This window comes from Mobula hypostoma, chromosome 16, assembly GCF_963921235.1.
Source record: "Mobula hypostoma chromosome 16, sMobHyp1.1, whole genome shotgun sequence".
In the NCBI taxonomy this organism is placed as follows: domain Eukaryota; kingdom Metazoa; phylum Chordata; class Chondrichthyes; order Myliobatiformes; family Myliobatidae; genus Mobula; species Mobula hypostoma.
Genome location: NC_086112.1, coordinates 18914127 through 18935630, shown reverse-complemented (window position 1 = coordinate 18935630; position 21504 = coordinate 18914127). Strand labels below are relative to the sequence as shown.

The 21504-nt window shown below is 42.1% G+C and overlaps 1 protein-coding gene across 2 annotated transcripts in view; it reads left to right on the top strand.

Moving 5' to 3' along the window:
- The window catches only part of LOC134357262 (solute carrier organic anion transporter family member 4C1-like), an 87412-nt gene that overhangs the window by 47079 nt on the left and 18829 nt on the right, over nucleotides 1-21504 (top strand). For both annotated transcript variants that reach the window (XM_063068604.1, XM_063068603.1), the window contains 4 exons: nucleotides 8192-8307; nucleotides 12753-12897; nucleotides 15607-15799; nucleotides 20274-20433. In XM_063068604.1, the coding sequence (XP_062924674.1) occupies nucleotides 8192-8307; nucleotides 12753-12897; nucleotides 15607-15799; nucleotides 20274-20433 (614 nt within the window). The remainder of the gene's footprint in view (nucleotides 1-8191; nucleotides 8308-12752; nucleotides 12898-15606; nucleotides 15800-20273; nucleotides 20434-21504) is intronic.

Below are 21504 nucleotides of genomic sequence, written 5' to 3'. Positions count from 1 at the left end.
TTATAACAAGCAACACACACCAAAGTTGCTGGTGAATGCAGCAACTTTAATGTGTGTTGCTTGAATTTCCAGCATCTGCAGAATTTCTGTTGTTTGCACATAATTATAACACATAGTTACAACAGTGCAAAGCAATACCATAATTTGATAAAGAGCAGACCATGGGCACGGTAAAAAAAAAGTCTCGAAGTCCCGATAGACTCATCATCTCACGCAGATGGCAGAAGGGAGGAACTCTCCCTGCCATGAACATCCAGGCACTGCCAACTTGCCGATATAGCACCATTGGAAGCACCCGACCGTCTGAAAACTTCGAGCCTCCGACCAGCCCATCCGACACAGCCTCTCTGAGCACCATCCTCTGTCGAGCGCTTCGACCCTGCCCCAGCTGCAGAGCAACAAGCAAAACCAAGGACTCAGGGCCTTCTCCTCCGGAGATTCTGGACCACACAGTATCAGCAGCAGCGAAGCAGGCATTTCAGAAGTTTGACCAGATGTTCCTCCGTGCTCTCATGTCCGTCTCCATCAAATCAGGATTGTGCATGGCACCCTACTTGACAAATAACAGACATCACCACCGGAGTGGCTGCTGCGAGCTGCGTCGCGTCACCATCTTCTCCTCCTCCCTGTTGTTGAAGATGTCAGTGAGAATCTCAGCTAGCTGGTCTGCACATCCTCTAAGCACTCTGCCAGGAATATTGTCTGGTCCAGCAGACTTCCGTGGGTTGACCCTGCACAGGGTTCTCCTCACATCGGCCACAGTAAGACACAGCACCTGGTCGTTTGGAGGAGGGGTCAGGAATACTGACCCTAGGTATTATTAAGGACCTCACCCATCCATCCAGCATCCTCTTTGATGTTCTGCCATCAGGCAGGAGACTCCGATGCATAAAAACAAGCACGGTCAGGACGAGAAGATGTTTCTTCCCCCGGGCCTTTAGGCTGTGACGAGAATACACATAGATAAGATGTCAGCTGTCCTGTGTGATCAGCAGTTGGTCTGCCACCTGTCTTCAAGAGAGAGATAAGGAACACAATGAAACAGCATCTGGAGATGTGTAATGAAGGGACGGGAGAGAGAGAGCTGTCTAGAGCGGCTCCCCCTTTGAACCCTGAACTGTTTGAAGTGATGGACAGGCGATACCCCAGCAGGGGGATAAAAAGGGACAGGTTCGCTAAGGCAGGGCACACATGACACCCGAGGTAACGAGACCCTGGAAGCAGTGCGCCTCTCACGAGTCGGTGGGAAGTATCGGACAACGCACAGGGTGGAAAGATACGATCAGCGGGAACCTGGTGTGTGTCCGCCCTTGCTTGGGTGCCGGGTTCACTGCAGAGGATCGACCGCATCTGGAGGAGGGGTCACAGTCGGTGACCTCAGGTGACATCACCAAGGACCTGCCCAAAAGCTGCTTGTGAGCAATTATCGCCGGTCTGTGAGTGGAAGCCATTTCTGAATGATCAGTCGTTCCCGTTCTCTCTCTCTCTCTCCCCCCACGTTGTCCATCGCCATGGCAACGATTACTGCGAACTGAACTAAATTGGACTGAACTCTTGGGTCACTTTGAAATTTGGTCATTTACCCCTGGACGATAGAGCTTGATTGATGCTGTTATCTTAATTTTGTGCACATGTGTGTTTATCATTGCTGAACTGTTGCATCTATTATCCTTTCGATTACTGTGTTGCTTGTTTCTTTAATAAAACTTTCTTAGTTCTAGTAATCCAGACTCCAACTGAGTGATCCATTTCTGCTGGTTTGGCAACCCAGTTACGGGGTACGTAACATAAGTGGGGTTCTCGTCCGCGATTTTGAACGCTAAATTTGGGACGGAGTAAATTGATTGGGTTAAAATTCCCGAAAGAAAGAAAAGACAAACAGCAGAAATGGAGGCTGAGGAATTTATAAAGGCGCTGACCTTGGAGGCATTAGAGGATGCCAGGAAATCGGAATTGGTAGCTGTGGCCAAACGGTTGAACCTTGCTAAGGTGAAGTCGACAATGAGGAGAGAGGAGATACACAGAGCTATTGTAGAGCACTATGTATCTAAAGGTGTGTTTCCCCAAGGTGAGCTGGGGGTGGTGTCTATTGAAAAACCTGCTGGAGACGCGGTACAGGTACAGCTTGAAAAACTGAGACTCGAGCATGAGTTCCGGGTACGGCAGTTAGAACACGAAGAGAAGCAGTTAGAAAGGCGGGAGAAGGAGAGAGAGTTAGAAAGGCGGGAGAAAGAGAAAGAGGTAGAAAGGCAAGAGAGAGAGAGACAGTTGGAGAGAGAAGAGAAAGACAGTTGGAGAGAGAGGAGAAAGAGAGGCAATGGGAGCGAGAAGAGAGAGGGAAACAGAGGGAAAGGGAATTTGAGCTGGAGAAGTTAAAGATAAGGGCCGAGCAGGGGCTCGTGCCGAACCAAGGTGGAGGGTTCCGGGTGACCCAGGAGGTTAGGCTGGTTCCCCCATTTGACGATACCGACGTGGATCGGTACTTTCTCCACTTCGAAAAAGTGGCTATAAGTCAGGAATGGCCGAGGGATAAGTGGGCTGTGTTACTTCAGAGTGTACTGAAAGGGAAAGCCCAAGAAGCTTACTCCGCTTTGTCCGCGGAAGATGCCCAGAGGTATGAGGTGGTGAAAGAGGCCATCCTCAGGATTTATGAGTTGGTCCCGGAGGCATACCGGCAGAGGTTCCGGAATGCGAGGAAGCAGTGGGACCGCACGTATTTGGAGTTTGCCCGTGAGATGCAGACATATTGTGAGCGTTGGTGCGCCTCGAAGGAGGTAGAGAGGGATTATGACAGACTGCTGCAGCTGATCCTGATTGAGCAGTTTAAAGGTTGTGTCCCTGAGGGTATGAGACCCTACCTAGATAAGAAAGAGGCAGCCATGTTAGCCGCAACTGCTAAGTTAGCGGATGAGTATGCGTTGACGCATAAAATGAAGTTTGCCCCGAGTAAAGGCTACCAGAAGGGTAGTCAGGACGGCGGGGAGAGTCCGCCGGAAAAGTCAGAAAGTAAGCCGGGGACTAGTGAAAAGGATAAGGTAGACCGGGAGCAGTCTGGTAGGAAGTTTCCTGGGGTCGTCCGTTATAATTGTGGGAAAGTTGGACACTTTGCGTCCAGGTGCTTTGCCCCAAAGAAGGAGACGGGAAAAGGAAAAACAGCGATTTTGAATGGCTGTATCGAGCTGTTAAGCGAACCGCTAGGGAAGGACAGGTCTGAAAAAATCCAGGAAGGGCGCGAGAGATTTATCTCGGCCGGATTGGTGTCAGTGAAGGAGGGGTTAAAAACCAGTTCCAGTGCGGATCTGGAGAGACACGGGAGCGTGTCAGTCACTAATACTGAAGAGTGTATTAGAGTTTAGCTCAGAGACCCAGACTGGGAAGGTAGAGGTCAAAGGTGTTGGGGAAGGGACAGAGTCAGTCCCTTTGCACCAGATACACTTACAAAGCAACCTGGTCTCTGGACTAGTCACGATCGGGGTGAGGTCCGAATTACCGATGAAAGGCGTGGAAGTCTTGCTCGGTAATGACATCGCCGGGGGAATCGTGTTCCCAGCCGTGAGATTGACAGGTCAGCCTGCCAGCATTGAGGCTCCGCCCATGGACTCACAGGTTCATCACGGGCCCGTGATAGTGAATTTAGCTGAAACGTTTCTGCCAACCTTGTACGGGAAGAGGGTAGAAAATGGAAAGAAAGAGTGTAGTGAGACAAGAGGCAGTGAGGGAGCTGGGACAAACGTAGCAGTAGCCAGGAAAGAATTTGTGCAGACGCAGGAGCGAGACGAGGGGCTGATGGTTTTGGCAGAAACAGCTCTCTCTGACAGAGCTTTAACAAGGGAACTAGTAGGCTATTGTGTGGAGGAGGAAGTGCTAAGGAAAAAAGGGAAATCAAGTACAGTACCTGCAGATGAGGAGTGGGGGGTGGTGCAAAAGAGTTATGGGGATGAGGTTTTTAACATGGCCCACGAGGTACCCCCCGGTGGACATTTTGCGGTGCTGGAGGAAACAGTTGGTGGAATCGTGAAAGAGATTTACTGGCTGCCCAGGGGGAAGAATGTTATTGATCATGACCGACGCGAACTGAGACGGTCACCGGCTTTTGATATGCTAACAAACCTCGTCGGTGTTAGTGTGGAAATCAATGAAGCTAAGGGCCCCCTGATAAGAGGAAAAAACCATTTTGAAAAGATTAGTATGGGATCGATCAGATGGGAGAAGGCTATTGTTTTGACCAGGTCTACTGATAAGGTCTCTCCCTTAATCCCCGAACAAAGCGAATCTGTAGCAGAAGTAATTAAACGACTCGCACCCGTGTGCTTGATTGTCCAGAGGCGATGCAAAGAACTGGGACGTTGGGTGATGTCTGTTACAATAGGTGAGCCTAGCAAACAACATCGATATATAATGAGCAATTCAGTGACTAAAGGGCTGATGAACACAGAGGTGTGTATTGGCAATTTAATACGGCTGTCTGAAGCCAGCTTGATAGTGAACCTTGAAAAAAATGAATTCGGCCACACGAGGGTCATTTACCTGGGAATTGTGGTGACACAGGGGCAGCTGGCAGCAATGCAAGCTACAGTGCAGGCTATCGCTGACCTCCCAACCCCGACAGACAAGAGGGCCCTCAGAAGGCTCTTAGAGAAGGTGGGGTACTGTAGGAAGTTTTGCAATAACTCTGCGGTCACTACTCCTCCCCCTCCTACTAAGCCCTTGCGAGAGAAAACTGAGTCGGAATGGGACGACCCTTGTTATTGTGGTCCGGGACAAAACCAAATGAGAGGTTACATTGATCGAAATTCATCAGTGTTTTTGGCCACTATGAAGTTTGCTGAGTTGGAGCCTGGTCTAAGGGATTATTAATAACACATATAAAAGGAACAGAAAATGTGATGACTGTCTGTCAAGGTGTTGACAACTTCAAACTCGCTGTGTTAGCCGAATAGCTGATAAAGATGTATATTTGTGCGTGTATCAAATGATGTATTCATGTTTGTAATTTTTACCTCCCGGTAAAAATCCTTAAAGGTGGGAAGTGTGACGAGAATACACATAGATAAGATGTTAGCTGTCCTGTGTGATCAGCAGTTGGTCTGCCACCTGTCTTCAAGAGAGAGATAAGGAACACAATGAAACAGCATCTGGAGATGTGTAATGAAGGGACAGGAGAGAGAGAGCTGTCTGGAGCGGCTCCCCCTTTGAACCCTGAACTATTTGAAGTGATGGACAGGCGATACCCCAGCAGGGGGATAAAAAGGGACCGGTTCACTAGGGCAGGACACACACGACACCCGAGGTAACGAGACCCTGGAAGCGGTGCGCCTCTCACGAGTCGGTGGGAAGTATCGGACAACACACAGGGTGGAAGGGTACGATCAGCGGGAACCCGGTGTGTGTCCACCCTTGCTTGGGTGCCGGGTTCACTGCAGAGGATCGACCGCATCTGGAGGAGGGGTCACAGTCGGTGACCTCAGGTGACATCACCAAGGACCTGCCCAAAAGCTGCTTGTGAGCAATTATCGCCGGTCTGTGAGTGGAAGCCATTTCTGAATGATCAGTCGTTCCCGTTCTCTCTCTCTCTCTCCCCCCACGTTGTCCATCGCCATGGCAACGATTACTGCGAACTGAACTAAATTGGACTGAACTCTTGGGTCACTTTGAAATTTGGTCATTTACCCCTAGACAATGATAGAGCTTGATTGATGCTGTTATCTTAATTCTGTGCACATGTGTGTTTATCATTGCTGAACTGTTGCATCTATTATCCTTTCGATTACTGTGTTGCTTGTTTCTTTAATAAAACTTTCTTAGTTCTAGTAATCCAGACTCCAACTGAGTGATCCATTTCTGCTGGTTTGGCAACCCAGTTACGGGGTACGTAACAAGACTTCTGAACTCCCAGCTGCATTGTATTCGAAGTGTCACTGGTTAATCTATTCCATACCTTACAAGGTTTAATATAAATGTACATTAGTTTGTTATTTATATGTGATTCATCTGCAGATTTTAATCCTTACTTTCATAAGTTATTGTGTGTTATGTGTGTTAGGTGTACTACTGTGCTTTACACCCTAGTTCGGAGAAATGTCATCTTGTTTCCATATACATTATCTGGTTATATATGTTATATACATGTATGTAGCTAAATGACAATAAACTTGACTTGACTTAATGGCACAGGAGGAGAAGGACCTGTGAGTACGGTGCATCCATCAGGAAGCCACATACTGGATAAAGATGTGGCAGGACAGATTGACAAAGCAGTTAGTAAGCAATACATAGTTAGAGGTACAGAGTATAAATTCCTAGAAGTGAACAGAACTAATAGCTTCTCATGGTCCAACCATGTTGACACCAAGGCCAAGAAAGCATCCCAGCACCTCCATTTCCTCAGGAGCCTGAAGAAAATCGGTATGTTTCCTTTGACCCTCACCAGTTTTTATTGATGCACCATGGAAAGCATCCTGTATGGGTGCATCAAAGAGTATGGAAATGGCTCTGTCCAGGACCACAAGAAACTGTAGAGAGTTCTGGACACTGCTCAGCTTATCATGGAAACTAGCTTCTCATCCATGGACTCCGTCTATATTTCTTGCTCTCTCAGTCAGCATAATCAAAGATCCCACCGTCCCGGACGTTCTCTCTTCTGCCCTCTCCCATCAAGGCTCAAGGACAGCTTTTATCCTGCTGTTATAACACTATTGAATGTTTCTCTAGTACAATAAGATGGACCCTTGACCTCACAATCTACCTTGTTGTAATCTTGCACCTGACTATCTACCTGCATGGCACTTTGTACTGTAACACTTTATTCTGCACTCTTATTTTACCTTGCACCGCCTCAATGCGCCATTGGGATGAATTGATCTGTATAGGCAGTATGCAGGACAAGTTTTTTTCAGTGTACCTTGGTACATGTGACAACGAAAGACTGATTTTCAAAACTCAATAAAATACTGGCCTGGCCTCAGTAGAGTATTATGTTCAGTTTTGGTTACCTCATGATAGAAAGGTGTGAAAATATTTATGAGATTGGTTCCTAGGTACAGTTATAAAGATAAATTTGAAAGCTGAAATTGTTTTCTTTAAAGATGAAAAAGGTGAGAAATGTGATGGGAGAACGGTCATCGGAGCAGTTTGTAGTTGTGCGGCAGCAAATTGAGTTTTCATGACAGATGTCTGAGATTCAGTTGCTTAACAGCACACAGTTCTGTTTCAGTATTTGGACTTTTGGTGGAAGCTGCTTGTTTTGGACATTGGTCACTCGAGATTGCATAATGGTTGTTTGTACACATGTGCAAGAGGCGATCAATCATTCCTTGTTGGAAATGGTGGCCTCCGAGAAAGGTTATGTTGGACTACCCCGTGCTCCTAAACACAGACTGTAGTATTTTTGCCAGGACTTCAACCGCATTCAGTATTTGAATGGTGTGTCCTTGACCTCTCTCATTAAAGCCCTTTTCTGTGGTAGAACTTCAGCAAATAACTTGATACAATGTAATTTCTTTTTCTGTGCACTCAATTCCGTCCTGTTACAGATAATGTTTCAACATACACACGCCAACCTTCTATTTAATATTTAGCAAGATGCCATTTGTTAGTATCTGAGCTTCCATGTGCAACTGTGAGAGGGTGATGGCTTTATTTCACCTTTTTAAAATTCTTTCTCCTACACCAATGTTTGAGCCGTTCCTTATCTGAAAGGGAAAGGGAACAGGTGAATAATGAAGAGATTCTTGAACTACTGGTGCACTGAAAATTATTGCTTGTTTCAGTTCCCCTGACCTGTTGGTAACAGATTCATTTTGTTCACTCTGTGCTGCACATATTCACTGAAATGTGGGGCCCTCCTTCAGCATCGCATTTTCAGGACACGATCCCCTCTGGCATCTTTAGTTTTTGCCAATTAATCTGTAGTGAAGAAAGAACAACATCCTCCAAAGGCCCAGTTTTGATTGGTTTTTAGTCTGTTCCACTCAACATTGTGGAAGTGCCGCATGATATGATGGAGAGTAACAAATGGGATGAACTATGTGATGACAATTTCTGTTAGTGCTGCCATTGGCAGACAAATCTAGTTTTCTGTTCAGAACACATGGTTTGACTCAATAAACAGATAGGTGATGTACTTCCGAAGTGACAATAAAAATAACCAAAGTCTTGGTTTCACACTGCCCAAATATGTTGTTTATTTTAGGCACAGAAAAAATACAACTTGCTAAGATTTCTCAGGCTCACAGTTATAAGGGAGCAAATATTTTTGCACAGGAACAGTTTGGAGAAAGTTTGAAGGATTTCTTCATGGTGCTGATGGTAAGTTTACTATAAATGTTACTTCCTTTTCTTTCTTTTTAAATCTTTTTATTAATTTTCAAAATTATAAACTCAATAACAAAATTGGTACAAAGAGATTGGAATAATCTTAATCAGCATATACAAAAAGGATTTTAAGCAACATAGGAATAATAGACTTCCAAACTCATAATGAAATTAGTCATAAAAAAGAAATAAAAAGAAATATATATATAAAAACAAAAACAAATCCCCAAAAGAAAAAGAGAAAAAAAAAACCCAAAAAACAGAACAAAACAGGGCTAGACCAATATCTTGAATCAGACACGTTCAGTAATGTCGTCATCTCCGCTTCTCTGTTCATATAATTTAAGTTAGGAAAAAAAGATTCAGAAAGGTCGGATTACATCATATGAAAATGTTGCATAAAAAGTTTCCAAGTCTCTTCAAATTTAACCAAAGAGTCAAAAATATCACTTGTAATTTTTTTCTAAATTTAAACTTAATATAGTTTGAGAAAACCATTGGAAAGTAGTAGGAGGATTGGTGTCCTTCCAGTTCAACAAAATAGATCTTATAGCCATTAAAATAACAAATGCTATCATCCGACAGGCTGAAGAAGACAAAGATCTGTATTCTACCATTGGCAATCCAAAAATTGCCATAATAGGATGGGGTTTTAAATCAAAATATAAAACTGTTGAAATAATATCAAAAATATCTTTCCAATATTTTTCCAAAAGAGGACAGGACCAAAACATATGAGTTAAAGAAGCCACCTCAGAGTGACATCTATCACAAGTAGGGTTTATATGGGAATAAAAACGAGCTAGTTTATCTTTGGACATATGGGCTCTATGTACTACTTTAAATTGTATTAATGTATGTTTAGCACATATAGAAGAAGTACTAACTAATTGAAAAATTTTATCCCATTTCTCTATAGGTAGAGAAAGTTGAAGTTCCCTATCCCATTCGTTTTTAATTTTATCAGATATATCTGGCTGTAATTTCATAATTATATCATAGATAATTGCTATTAATCCATTCTGAAAAAGATTTCAACCTAAAATTTTATCAATAATGCCGGTAGGATTTGAAGTCGGAAAGGTAGGCAACGTAGTATTTGAAAGATTTCTTATTTGTAAATATCTAAAAAAAAATGAGATCTGGGCAAATCAGATTTCTTAGATAACTGCTCAGAAGACATAAAACAGTTATCCAGAAATAAATCACGAAAACATATTATACCTTCCGTTTTCCATATCAAAAAGGCTTGGTCCATTACTAAGGGTTGAAAAAAGAAATTAGATGTAATAGGACTTGATAACATAAATTAATTCAGGCCAAAAAATTTACGAAATTGAAACCATATTCGCAATGTATGTTTAACTATAGGGTTAAATGTTTGTTTATTCAATTTGGATAGTACAAAAGTAAGTGAAGATCCTAAAATGGAAACTAAAGAAAACCCTTGTACAGATTGGCCTTCAAGGTTTACCCAATATGGGCTTGGAGTTATAGTCCAATCTTGGGTGCAAAATATTAAATATCGAGTATTAATTGCCCAATAATAAAATCTTAGGTTAGGCAATGCCAAACCACCTTCTTTCTTAGATTTCTGTAAGTATATTTTATTTAATCTGGGATTTTTATTTTGCCATATGTAAGAGGAAATTTTAGAATAAATAGTATCAAAGAGGGACTTAGGAACAAAAATTGGTATCGTTTGAAATAAATATAAAAATTTAGGTAAAATGATCATTTTAACAGCGTTGATCCGGCCAATCAATGATAGAGACAATGGGGATCACTTAGTAATCAGTTGTTTAACCTGATTAATTAATGGTAAAAGGTTAAAATTGAATAGATCCTTATGTCTCTTAGTAATTTTAACTCCTAGATAAGTAAAATAGTCAGTAGTCACTCTAAATGGAGAGTTTCTGTAAGTGGGAACCTGCATATTTAATGGAAAAAGTTCAGGTTACTTCCACCTAAGTTATTTCTCCAGAATGTTTGTTATGTTTACGACTGAACCATTTTCATGTCACAAAGACTTCTTTCACCAAATGCACTGAACTCTAATTAAATGCTGATAGAACTGTGGTTTGTGCTTCTCGAAGGCCTAACTCTGGTCATGATCTGAAATGGAAATGTTGGAGATACTCAGCACGAAGGGCAGCATCTGTGCAAATAGAAACAGTTAATGTGCTTCTCATCCAACACCAGCAGGGCGGCAATGGCTAATATGAGAGGGCGTTCTTTTAAGATAAGTGGAGGAGAGTTTAGGAAGTTTGTTAAAGTTATTTTTTTTTAAACACAGAGAGTACTAACTGCCTGGAATGCGCTGCTTGATGTGGTGTTTGAGGTTGATACATTAGGGACATTTAAGAGGCTTTTTAGGTAGCACATGGAAGAAAGAGAACGGAGGGGTTCTAGGCTATATAGGAGGGAGAGTTTAGGTTGATCATGGAGTTGGTTCTTGTATGTGGGCACAGCATTATGGGCTGGAGGACCCATACTGTACTGTACTCTGGATCCATGAAACACCAGAGGCTGAGGGGCAACCTGACAGAAGTGTATGAAATCATGAGCAGGATGGATAGTCAGAGTCTTTTTCCCAGGGTGGGAATGTCAACCGTGAGGGCATAGCTTCAAGGTGAAAGGGGAAAAGTTTAAAGGAGATTTTGGAAGAAAGTTTTTTTTGCAAAGAGGTGATGGAAGCAGATATGCTTCAGAGGCATTTAGCAGGCACGTGTTCAGGCAGGGAATTGAGGGGCGTAGACCATAAGCAGGCAGATGGAATCATGGTCAGCACAGATATCATGGGCTGAAGGAGCAATTCTGCTGCTGTACTGAGGAATACTCTAGGCTCCATACTCTTTGCTCTCTGACCATAACACAGAAACCTTTGTGGCTTAGCTGGAGCTGCCACATTTGAAGGAAGCCAAACTGATAAGGGTGATCAGGATGCTCTTAAAGTACACAACAATTTCTTGCACCTTGAGTTCTGCCAGTGTTCTTTGGTTTTACATGAATTGTGCATAATGTCTATTATTTTTGCATTCAAATACTGTTGACTGCGGCACCACTTTCAGAGAACTATGTACTCGTAACCCTAGGTGTCTCCAGTCTACAATACTCCCCTGTGCCATGTCATTTACTGTGGAAGTCCTGCCCTAGTTTAACTTCCCAAAATGCAATATTTCACTGTTGTTTGAATTAAATTCCATCTGCCATACCTTAGTCCACTTTCCAGTTGATCTAGATCCCATTGTAGTCTCAAATATTCTATTTCACTGTCCACAATAGCACCAATTTCACTGTCATCTCCAAACTTGCCTTACCAATTACATTCTTATCCAAATTATTAGTACAGATGACAAACAGCAGTGGACTCGGCAAAAATCATCACTCTGTTAATGTTGGGCACTTAAATTGAATTGTGCAAGCCAGCAGTTGTGTCACCATCTCTTCTTCTTGATTTTGATTTAAGAGGATAAAGGACATCAAGGGGTTGTCAAGGATGCATGATTTTCCTGGAGGCTGACTGCCAGTCTTCTACATCCTGTTTCTATAGCTCACTTCCAAATGCAGTACTGCAGAATGTAATCAAGGTTGGATTGGATGTGGTAATGCAGAACATGAGTCTGTGTGTGTGTGTGTATTTGAAGGTATCTAATTTCCTGGTTCTGAGTGTGTGCATGTAGGTATGTCATGGAGCTGCAGGTTGAAGTGTTGAAACTGTCACCTTGGCATACTTTGTATCGTTAAAGTATTTCTTACTGCTCTGCTCCATATTTCTTTCGCAATGTCCTTCACAGACAGCTCTGCCACCACATCCTGCCAGCTTAATTGAATGGTGGCCCTTTAAAGCCCCAAGCTACCTTGGTGCGTAGCAGCTCTCTCCAGGCTAGGATTAGTATTTCCATTTTGTGCTCTTGTGAAAATAGCTGTGGGCTTGGTAGTACACTTCCTTCCCTTTCCTCCTCCCTGCAGTAGTGCTGGTTGTGTGACTCTGTGGAGAATGATATGCTAGCTGGGCAAAATTTAATGACAAGGTATAACTGAGTGCACTGTTCCCTTGTTAGAAACTGTTGCCTGTGCTTTTACACTCTTGAAAGCGACTGAAAACCAGGGTCCTGATGCTCCAGCTATGATACCTGAGTGAACTGTTCGAATGATCCTGTTAAAGGGTAAATGAATTTTTAGTTCAGCACCTGTTTACTTTTGAAGAAGTCCCTATGACTGGTGTCCACCTGAAACAACTGTTTATTCCCCTCCATAAATGATGCCTGACCCACTGAGTTCCTCCAGCATTTTGCTCAGGATTTCCAGCATCTGCAGAATTTCTTGTGTTTTTGTTTTTGCTTTTATGTTTCACTTTCTATAAAGAGAATCAAACTAGCTTACTGAGCTACCTGAAGCTGCTGTTCACAAATTGTCAAATCTATATTTTCTCACAGGGAATGATGAAGAATCCGGTCTTCTTGTGCTTGACTGCAGCAAGCTGCAGTGAAGCTCTGGTCATCACAGGCTTTGTGACGTTTTTGCCAAAATTCATTGAAAATCAGTTCAGCCAAACTGCTAGTCTAGCTGCAATTCTTGGAGGTCAGTGGTTTAAATAATTTTCTTCACAGATGAGGATTACTTTTTAAAATGCAGGTTTGATATGATTGATTTAAAGAGACTATCTAAGTCACACATTGTTGGTCGGTTAGTTTTATTAGATTTGTGAAAAAGAGCACCTTAATTTATACAAAGTTGTATTTAGATTCTAAGACATAGAGGCAGAATTAGGCCATGCAGCCCTTTACATCTACTCCAACATTCCATCATGGCTGATCCCAGATCCCATTCAAAACCAGACATCTGCTTTCTCGCCATATCCTTTGATGCCCTGACCAATCAGGAAACCATCAACTTCCGCCTTAAGTATACCCACGGATTTGGCCTCCATCGCAGTCTGTGGCAGGGAATTCCACAGATTCATTACTCTCTGGCTAAAAGAATTCCTCCTTACCTCTGATCTAAAAGGTCATCCCTCAATTTTGAGGTTGTGCCCTCTATTTCTGGATACCCCCCACCACAGGAAACATCCTCTCCACTCCCACTCTATCTAGTCCTTTCAACATTCGGTAGGTTTCAATGAGATCCCCATGCATTCTTCTAAATTCCAGTGAGTACAGGCCCAAAGCTGCAAATGCTCCTCATATGTTAACCCCTTCATTCCCAGAATGATCTCCATAAACCTCCTCTGGACTCTATCCAATGACAATATATCCTTTCTGAGATATGGTGCCCAATACTCCAAGTGTAGTCTGACTAGTGTCTTTGAAAAGCTCAGCATTATCTCCTTGCTTTTATATTCTATTTCCCTTGAAATATTTGGCAACATTGCATTTGCCTTCTTTACCATAGACTCAACCTGTAAATTAACCTTCTGGGAGTCTTGCATGAGGACTCCTAAGTCCCTCTGCACCTCTGATCTTTGACCCTTCTCCACATTTAGATAATAGTACACACTATTGTTCTTTTTACTTAAATGCATTATCATACATTTCACCAACACTGTATTCCATCTGCCACCTTTTTGCCCGTTCTTCCAATTTGTCTAGGCCCTGTTGCAAGCACATTGCTTCCTCAGCACTACCTACCCTTTAACTTGCCTTTGTATCACTCACAAACTTTGCCACAAAACTAACAATTTCACTATCTAAATCATTGACAAACAATGTAAAAGGTGGTGGTCGCAATACTAACCCCTGAGGAACACCACTAGTCACTGGCAGCCAACCAAAAAAGGCCCCCTTTATTCCCAATCACTGCCTCCTGCCTATCAGCTGTTCCTCTATCCATGCCAGTATCTTTCCTGTAACGCCATAGGATTTTATCTTGTTAAGTGGACTCATGTGTGGCACCTTATCAAATACCTTCTGAAAATCCAAGTAAGTTACATCCACTGCCTTTCCTTTGTCCACTCTGCTTGTTACTCCCTCAAAGAGCTCTAACAGATTTGGCAGGCAAATTTTGGTTTTAAAGAAACCATGCTGACTTTAACCTATTTTATCAATAGTCGGGATACTTGGAGACTATTGATAAAATAAGTCAAAGTCAGCAACACTTGAGGTTAGGCTAACTGACCTACAATTTCCTTTATTTTGCCTTCCTCCATTCTTAAAGTGGAATGAAATTTGCAATCTTCCAGTCCTCTGGGACCATACCAGAGTCGGTCATGATCAATGCACCCATTATCTCTTCAGCAACCTCTCTCAGGACTCTGGGATGTAGTCCATCTAGTCCAGGTGGCTTATGTACCTTAAGACCTTTGAGTTTACCTAGTACTTTTTCCTTTGTAATAGCAATGGCACTCACTCCTGCTCCCTGACACTCAGGGTCCTCCGGCACACTGCTGGTGTCTTCCACAGTGAAGACAGATGCAAAGTATCCACTACGTTCATCTGCCATTTCTTTGTCCCCCCATTACTACCTCACCAGCATTATCCTCCAGTGGTCCAATATCAACTCTCGCCTCCCTTTTATTCCTTATATAACTGAAAAAACTTCTGGTATCCTGCTTTATATTACTGGCTAGTTTGCCCTCATGTTTCATCTTTTCCCTTCTTATAGCTTTTCAGTTACCTTTTGTTGGATTTTAAAAGCTACCCAATCATCCAACTTCCCACTCACTTTTGCTACCTTTTACGCCCTTTCCCGGGCTTTTATGCAGTCCTTAATTTCCCTTGTCAGCCACGGTTGCCTACCCCTGCCACTTGAGAACAACTTCCCCTGTGGGACACATCTATCCTGCGGCTTGGAACTATTCCCAGAAACTGCAGCCACCTCTGCTCCACGATCAACCCCACCAGTATCCTCCACCAATCCACCTGGGCAAGCTCCTCTCTCATGCCTCTGTAATTCCCTTTATTTCATTGCAATACTGATACATATGACATTGGGATTTTAAAAAGCTTTAAAAAGGGACTATGTTTATAGTCATGAGTATGTTCAGAATACAAGGTATTATGAGTAAAGTAACTATGTGGTTGGCAGAATGAATTTTGAGACTTCTAGTTATTCAAATTGACAAAAAATATGAAGCTATGTTCCCCATGGATTAATACTGGAAAATTATTATTCACATTTTCATTAATGATTTGGATTCAGCAAACAGAACATCTTCTTTTGGAAAAAATGAGTAAAATTGAAATAATGAAAGCTTTCATGTTGGCAGTTAATTATCCAGATAGTAGAAAAAATGGTTAAAGTCATGGCAAATGACATAGCACAGGTACAAATGATCTTAAATTTACTTTCAAGGAGCAGCACTTATTCCTGGAGCTGTTGTTGGTCAGCTTACCAGTGGGATCATCATGTCCAAGATGAAACTCCTGTGTCATAGTATGATTAAGATGGCTCTAGCTACAACGGTATTATCAATACTCTTCTCTACCGTATTCACCTTTGGTTATTGTTCAAACGCTCCATTTGCTGGCGTCAACCAGAATTATCAGTGAGTAAATATTTGATTATGTTCTGTTTAACACAGCAATTCTGAATAGTTTAAGTAGTCATTGAGTAATAAGGCACAGAAATAGCCCCTTTAGTCTAGCTCATCTCTGCCACACAGAATGCCCAGCTAAGCTAGTTCCATTTTCCCTTTTGATACCCTCTATAAAGCCTTTTGTCTTCCTTCCGTCCTCTAAAACTAGCCTGTTTGCCTAAGCTGCAGAGATACAATGGTTATTTTTGTTGTTATTGCATCTGGCTATTTGAAGTTCTTATCTTTCTTAGAATATTCCTTTTATTTCAATATCTGTTTGCACCTATCATCCAATTGCTTATTATCTTTTCTCCTATCAGTATATGACCTTTATTAAGTTTGTATTTCTATGTTCCTATATTGTGTAATTTTCTGATTCATGGTAGGTTGATTAGAGCTTTGAGATGTGTTACTTTATGTGCGAGGGAGGGGTTGAGGATTTGGGATCTGATGTTCTTGTTGGTGTTTTTCTGTGTGGGCAATCTGTTAGTTTTTGTCTGTGAGAGAGGGGTTCGGAGTTTGATGCTATTGTTCCTGTTGTTTTTTGTAAGGGAGGGGGTCAGAGGTTTGATGTTATTGTCACTGTTTTTTTTACAAGGAAGAGGGTTGGGGGTTTGGGTGTGATGTTCTAGCTACCATTTTCCGTGTGGGCGATCTGTTAGTTTTTTGGTGAGGGGGTGGGGGGGTTTGGGGTTTGGAAGTTTCATTTCTTCTTTTTCTTTCTCGTGCGGGTGGGGGTTGATGTTTTTTCTTTCAACAGCGCCATGGTTCTTCTATATTTCATGGCTATCTGGAGAAGATTAATATCAAAGTTGCATTGTACATGCAGCCTTTGACAATACAATGAACCTTTGAACCAATAGCAGCCTGCAGATCAAAATGTACCACTGATCGAACTACCAATTGACTTTAAAATATTTCAAAGTTTAAAGTAAAGTTTATTATCAGAGTACATGTATGTCACCACATACAACCCTGAGATTCATTTTTCTGTGGGCATACTCAGCAAATCTATGGAATACTAACTATAACAGGATCAATGAAAGGCAAAAACTGTATAAATACAAATATAAATAAATAGCAATGAAATGACAAGATAAAGAGTCCCTCAAGTGAGATCATTGGCTGTGGGAACATCTCAATGCATGGGAAGTGGGTGTAGTTACCCCCTTTTGTTCAAGAGCCTGATGGTTGAGGGGTAGTACTTGTTGCTGAACTTGTATTTGTCAGGGGAACGGAGGTTTCTCAAGGCTCTTTGAGGCGATGAGCAGCCTGACAATAATGATTCCACCGCTGGCTAGACTTCCCCCCCTTCTCCCCCCCCATCCCTTTCCATCTCATTTCTAATGCAGGGTGTCAACCTGCAACATTAACAGATAAGCTGGAAAGCATACAGAAAACTATGGGGATTTTGCCAGGACTTGAGGGATTGGATTATAGGGAGAGATTGTGCAAGCCAGAATTTTACGACAATCTGAATATTTCCAGGCCATTCCACTCATGGACTTGTGTTAATATTATTTTTTGATTGTACGTGCTAGATCGTAATTATTTTTTCTAAGTGTGACTATATGTGTTATGTTTTGCATCTTAGCCACAGAGGAATAATGTTTCATTTCGCTGTGTACACGTGTATGGTTGAATGACAATAAACTTGAACTTAAAGGTTCAAAGTATTGAACTGAATTGACTTTATTTCCTACATCCTTCAGATACATGAGGAGTAAAAATCTTTACGTTACGTCTCTGTCTAAATGTGCCATGTGAAATTTATGGTAATTTGTAATAAATACAACAGGATAGCCAATGTAGCATAGAATTACAATTGTATCAGCGTGAATTAATCAGTCTGATGGCCTGGTGGAAGAAGCTGTCCCGGAGCCTGTTGGTCCTGGCTTTTACGCTGCGGTACCGTTTCCCAGATGGAAGCAGCTAGAACAGTTTGTGGTTGGATGACTGAAGTCCCCAATGGTCCTTCGGGCCCTTTTTACACACCTGTCTTTGTAAATGTCCTGAATCATGGGAAGTTCACATCTACAGATGCACTGAGCTGTCCACACCACTCTCTGCAGAGTCCTGCGATTGAGGGAAATACAGTTCCCATACCAGGTAGTGATGCAGCCAGTCAGGATGCTCTCAATTGTGCCCCTATAGAGAGTTCTTAGGATTTGGGGACCCACATCAAACTCCTTCAACCGTCTAAGGTGAAAGAGCTGCTGTTGTGCTTTTTTCACCACATAGCCAATATGTATAGACCAAGTGAGATCGTCTGTGATGTGTATGCTGAGGAACTTAAAGCTGTTTACCCTCTTAACCCCAGATCTATTGATGTCAATAGGGGTTAGCCTGTCTCTATTCCTCTTGTAGTCCACAACCAGCTTCTTTGTTTTTGTGACACTGAGGGAAAGGTTGTTTTCTTGATGCCACTGTGTCAGGGTGATAAGTATATTGATTATCAAAGTATATACAGTATATGTCACTATATACAACCATGAGATTAATTTTCTAGATGGCATTTGGAGTAAATACAAAGACACAAAAAGTAATAATAATAAATATCATGGGATCAACAGTCGTTAAAGTGAGTCCATAGGTTGTGGGAATGGTTCAGAGTTGGGGTGAATGAAGTTAAGTGAAGTTATCCCCCTGTTCAAGAGCCTGATGGTTGAGGTGTGGTAACTGTTTCTGAACCTGGTGGTATGGGTCCTGAGGCTCCTCTACCTCCTTTCTGATGCCACAGTGAGAAGAGAGCATGGACTGGATGGTGGGGACCTTTGATGGTGCTTTCCTGTGACAGCGCTCCAAGTAGCTGAGCTCAACTTAAGGTTAGAGGGGAAAAATTTATAGGGCACATGGAAGATGGTACAGATGTGGAATGAACTGCCAGATGATGTGCTTGAGGCGGATACAATAACAATTTTAAAAAGACATTTGTTCAAGTACATAAATAGGAAAGGTTTAGAAGGATATAGGTCAAACATGGGCAAGTAGCTGGCCATTTTGGTCAGCAGGCATGATTTGTGCCAAAGGGCCTGTTTCCAAGTTCTATGACTATAGAACAATGCCATTTTGCTCCACAGTTGCTGTTTGACCTGGCTTCTTATTCCAGATGTCAGCATCTGCAGTCTCTTTTAACTTCAACCTGATGATAGTCCTCTGCCAGGCTTAGAATATAGATGATGTTCAGAATGGTTTCGTCAGTGATAGTGTTCAGACAAGTTGGTGAAAAATAGAATATGTTTAGTGGGCTGACAGAGGATCAACAGTGTCAAGAAAGGTCGGAAAATAGACAAGCAAAATCTGCTGGATGAAGAGAGGGCAAAGCAAGGATATTAATACTTAAGGGTGCAGCTAATGTGAATAAAAGTATAAATACAAACTATTGCCTGATGGCTAATATTTAGCTGAAATAAAACATGGCTGCAATTTCCCTTCTCAAAAATAAATCTTGACATTGTCACCAGTGAATAGCATTGGGATTGGAAGCAGATAGTCATCATTCATTGTTAATAAAAAAAAAACAGTTGCTGTACAATATTGTTTGTACAATACTTCACTAAGGATCATTAACTTGTTATGATAGAGAGGCTTGCGAGTTCCTGAGATCTGCAGAGCAATGCTGCCTGGAACTTCGTGATCTGGTGCTTAGCTCCTGGTGGGGTTACCCATGACAGTAAGGTCCAGGAGTAGGTTCCAGACAAACAGCGATCCAATCAGGACCTCAGCGGTGGAGAGGACGAAAGATGATGACACATCACAATGGCAGTGAAGGTGGAGGAAGGCTGACACAGTGAAGGGTCCCCAGTCGCCTTGCATTCCATGACAATGGACTCTAGCCCCAATCTGTCAAGGACCATATGGTGGCCACCCTCTGCATATTTAAAAAAAAAAGTCACACACTGGTGTTCTCCATTAAGGGAATCCACTGACAACCAATCATACTCGATTTGAGCGATCGCAGTTCTGCTAGTAATACCAGCCATCTGAAAGGAGGGAAGTGTTAGCATGAAGCATTATAATTACACTATCCTCAGAAGCAATTAATCCTTCATATTCAGTGCAATTAATTAAATTTACTGACTTCCAAGTCTATATCATATAATTTTTGTTTCATTCGGGATGGGGACATGTGTTGTGGAAAGGATATGTCTCCAAAGATCCTAAAGGGTACATTTCAACAGCCTTGACACAAGATAGGGCAGATATACATAATCATTCAGAATATGCTCTAACGCATAACTAAGTTGTCTTTTTTTAATTCTGGGAAATGCACTTTAGTCAACTCCAAAATCAATAAATAGCATAAAGAATCTCCAAAAAAGGTAATATTTTCACTATTAGCCCTTCAAGGAAGTGATAGAACTTCATGTTTCAATATGCTTCATGTTTTTTCTCACATGGCTTCATAAATCATCTGATTTTTATTCTATGTGTTATCTCATAGTAACAACACTGCAGAGAAGTTCCACCTTGAGGCACCCTGTAATGCTGACTGTCACTGTAGCCGTTCATCCTTTAATCCAATCTGTGGTACAGAAAATGTCCAGTATTTTTCTGCATGCTATGCTGGTTGTATTAATGCAACAAGAAAAGATAACCTTCACGTAAGTCCCTCTAACTTAAGATAGTTTATTATTATTTCAGATTTATTACAAATTGAATTAAAATTGTCCTATGATTATGCAAAAGGTACATTGAAAAGTATTGAAGTAATGTAGGTATGGTAGGTTACACCCCTCTCAACTACTGTCTTCTGCGATGTGTGCATCACCTGCAAAAGACAAGAACCATAGTGAGTATGTTGTTCTATTGTGTATCATATGCTTACCAGGGCTAAATAACTGAAGTAATTATGTTGTATGAGATGTGCAAGTGGGTAATAGAGTTGAGGTAAGCATATAAATTAGTTGTTTGGTAAATGGGATATTTTACAATTTCCATTAAACTTGATCAGGCAAATCCATCAAACTTTTTCTGACACTAGATCTTGGTCATTAGACTTTGGGACTTTATCTGTCTGGTCACATCCAGTTGGTGGCTTTCTGGACCCCCTTGGCATCCAGGACCTCTCTCCAAGCATCTCCAATCAGCACCAGTAGTGTGGACCATGAAGGTTTGGACAAAGGAAGCACAGGAGTGCTTACGGGATTGCTTTGAATTGGAGGACTGGACTGTCTTCAGGGAGTCATTTTCGAATCTGGATGAGTGTGCTGCAGTTGTTACCGACTTCATTAAAACCTGTGTGGATGAGTGTGTGCCTACAAAAACTTGCTGTACATTACCAAACCAAAAGCTGTGGATAAACCAGGAGATTCGTCATCTGCCGGGAGCTAGTCCTGTGGCATTTAAGACTAGTGACCCAGATCCGTTCAAGAAAAACGGGCATGACTTGTGGAGGGCTATTTCAAGAGTGAAGAAACAATTCCAAGCGAGGTTGGAGGCGACATCGGATGCATGTCAACTGGCAGGGTTTGCAAGACATTACTTCCTACAAAGCGAAAACCAATAGCATGAATGGTAGTGATGCCATACTACCAGACAAGTTCAATGCCTTTTATGTCAATTTTGAAAGGGAGAACATAAATACAGGTGTGAAGATGACTGCTACACCTGGTGACTCTGTGATCGCTGTTTCCGAGGCCGATGTAAGGCTACCTTTTACGAGCATGAACCCT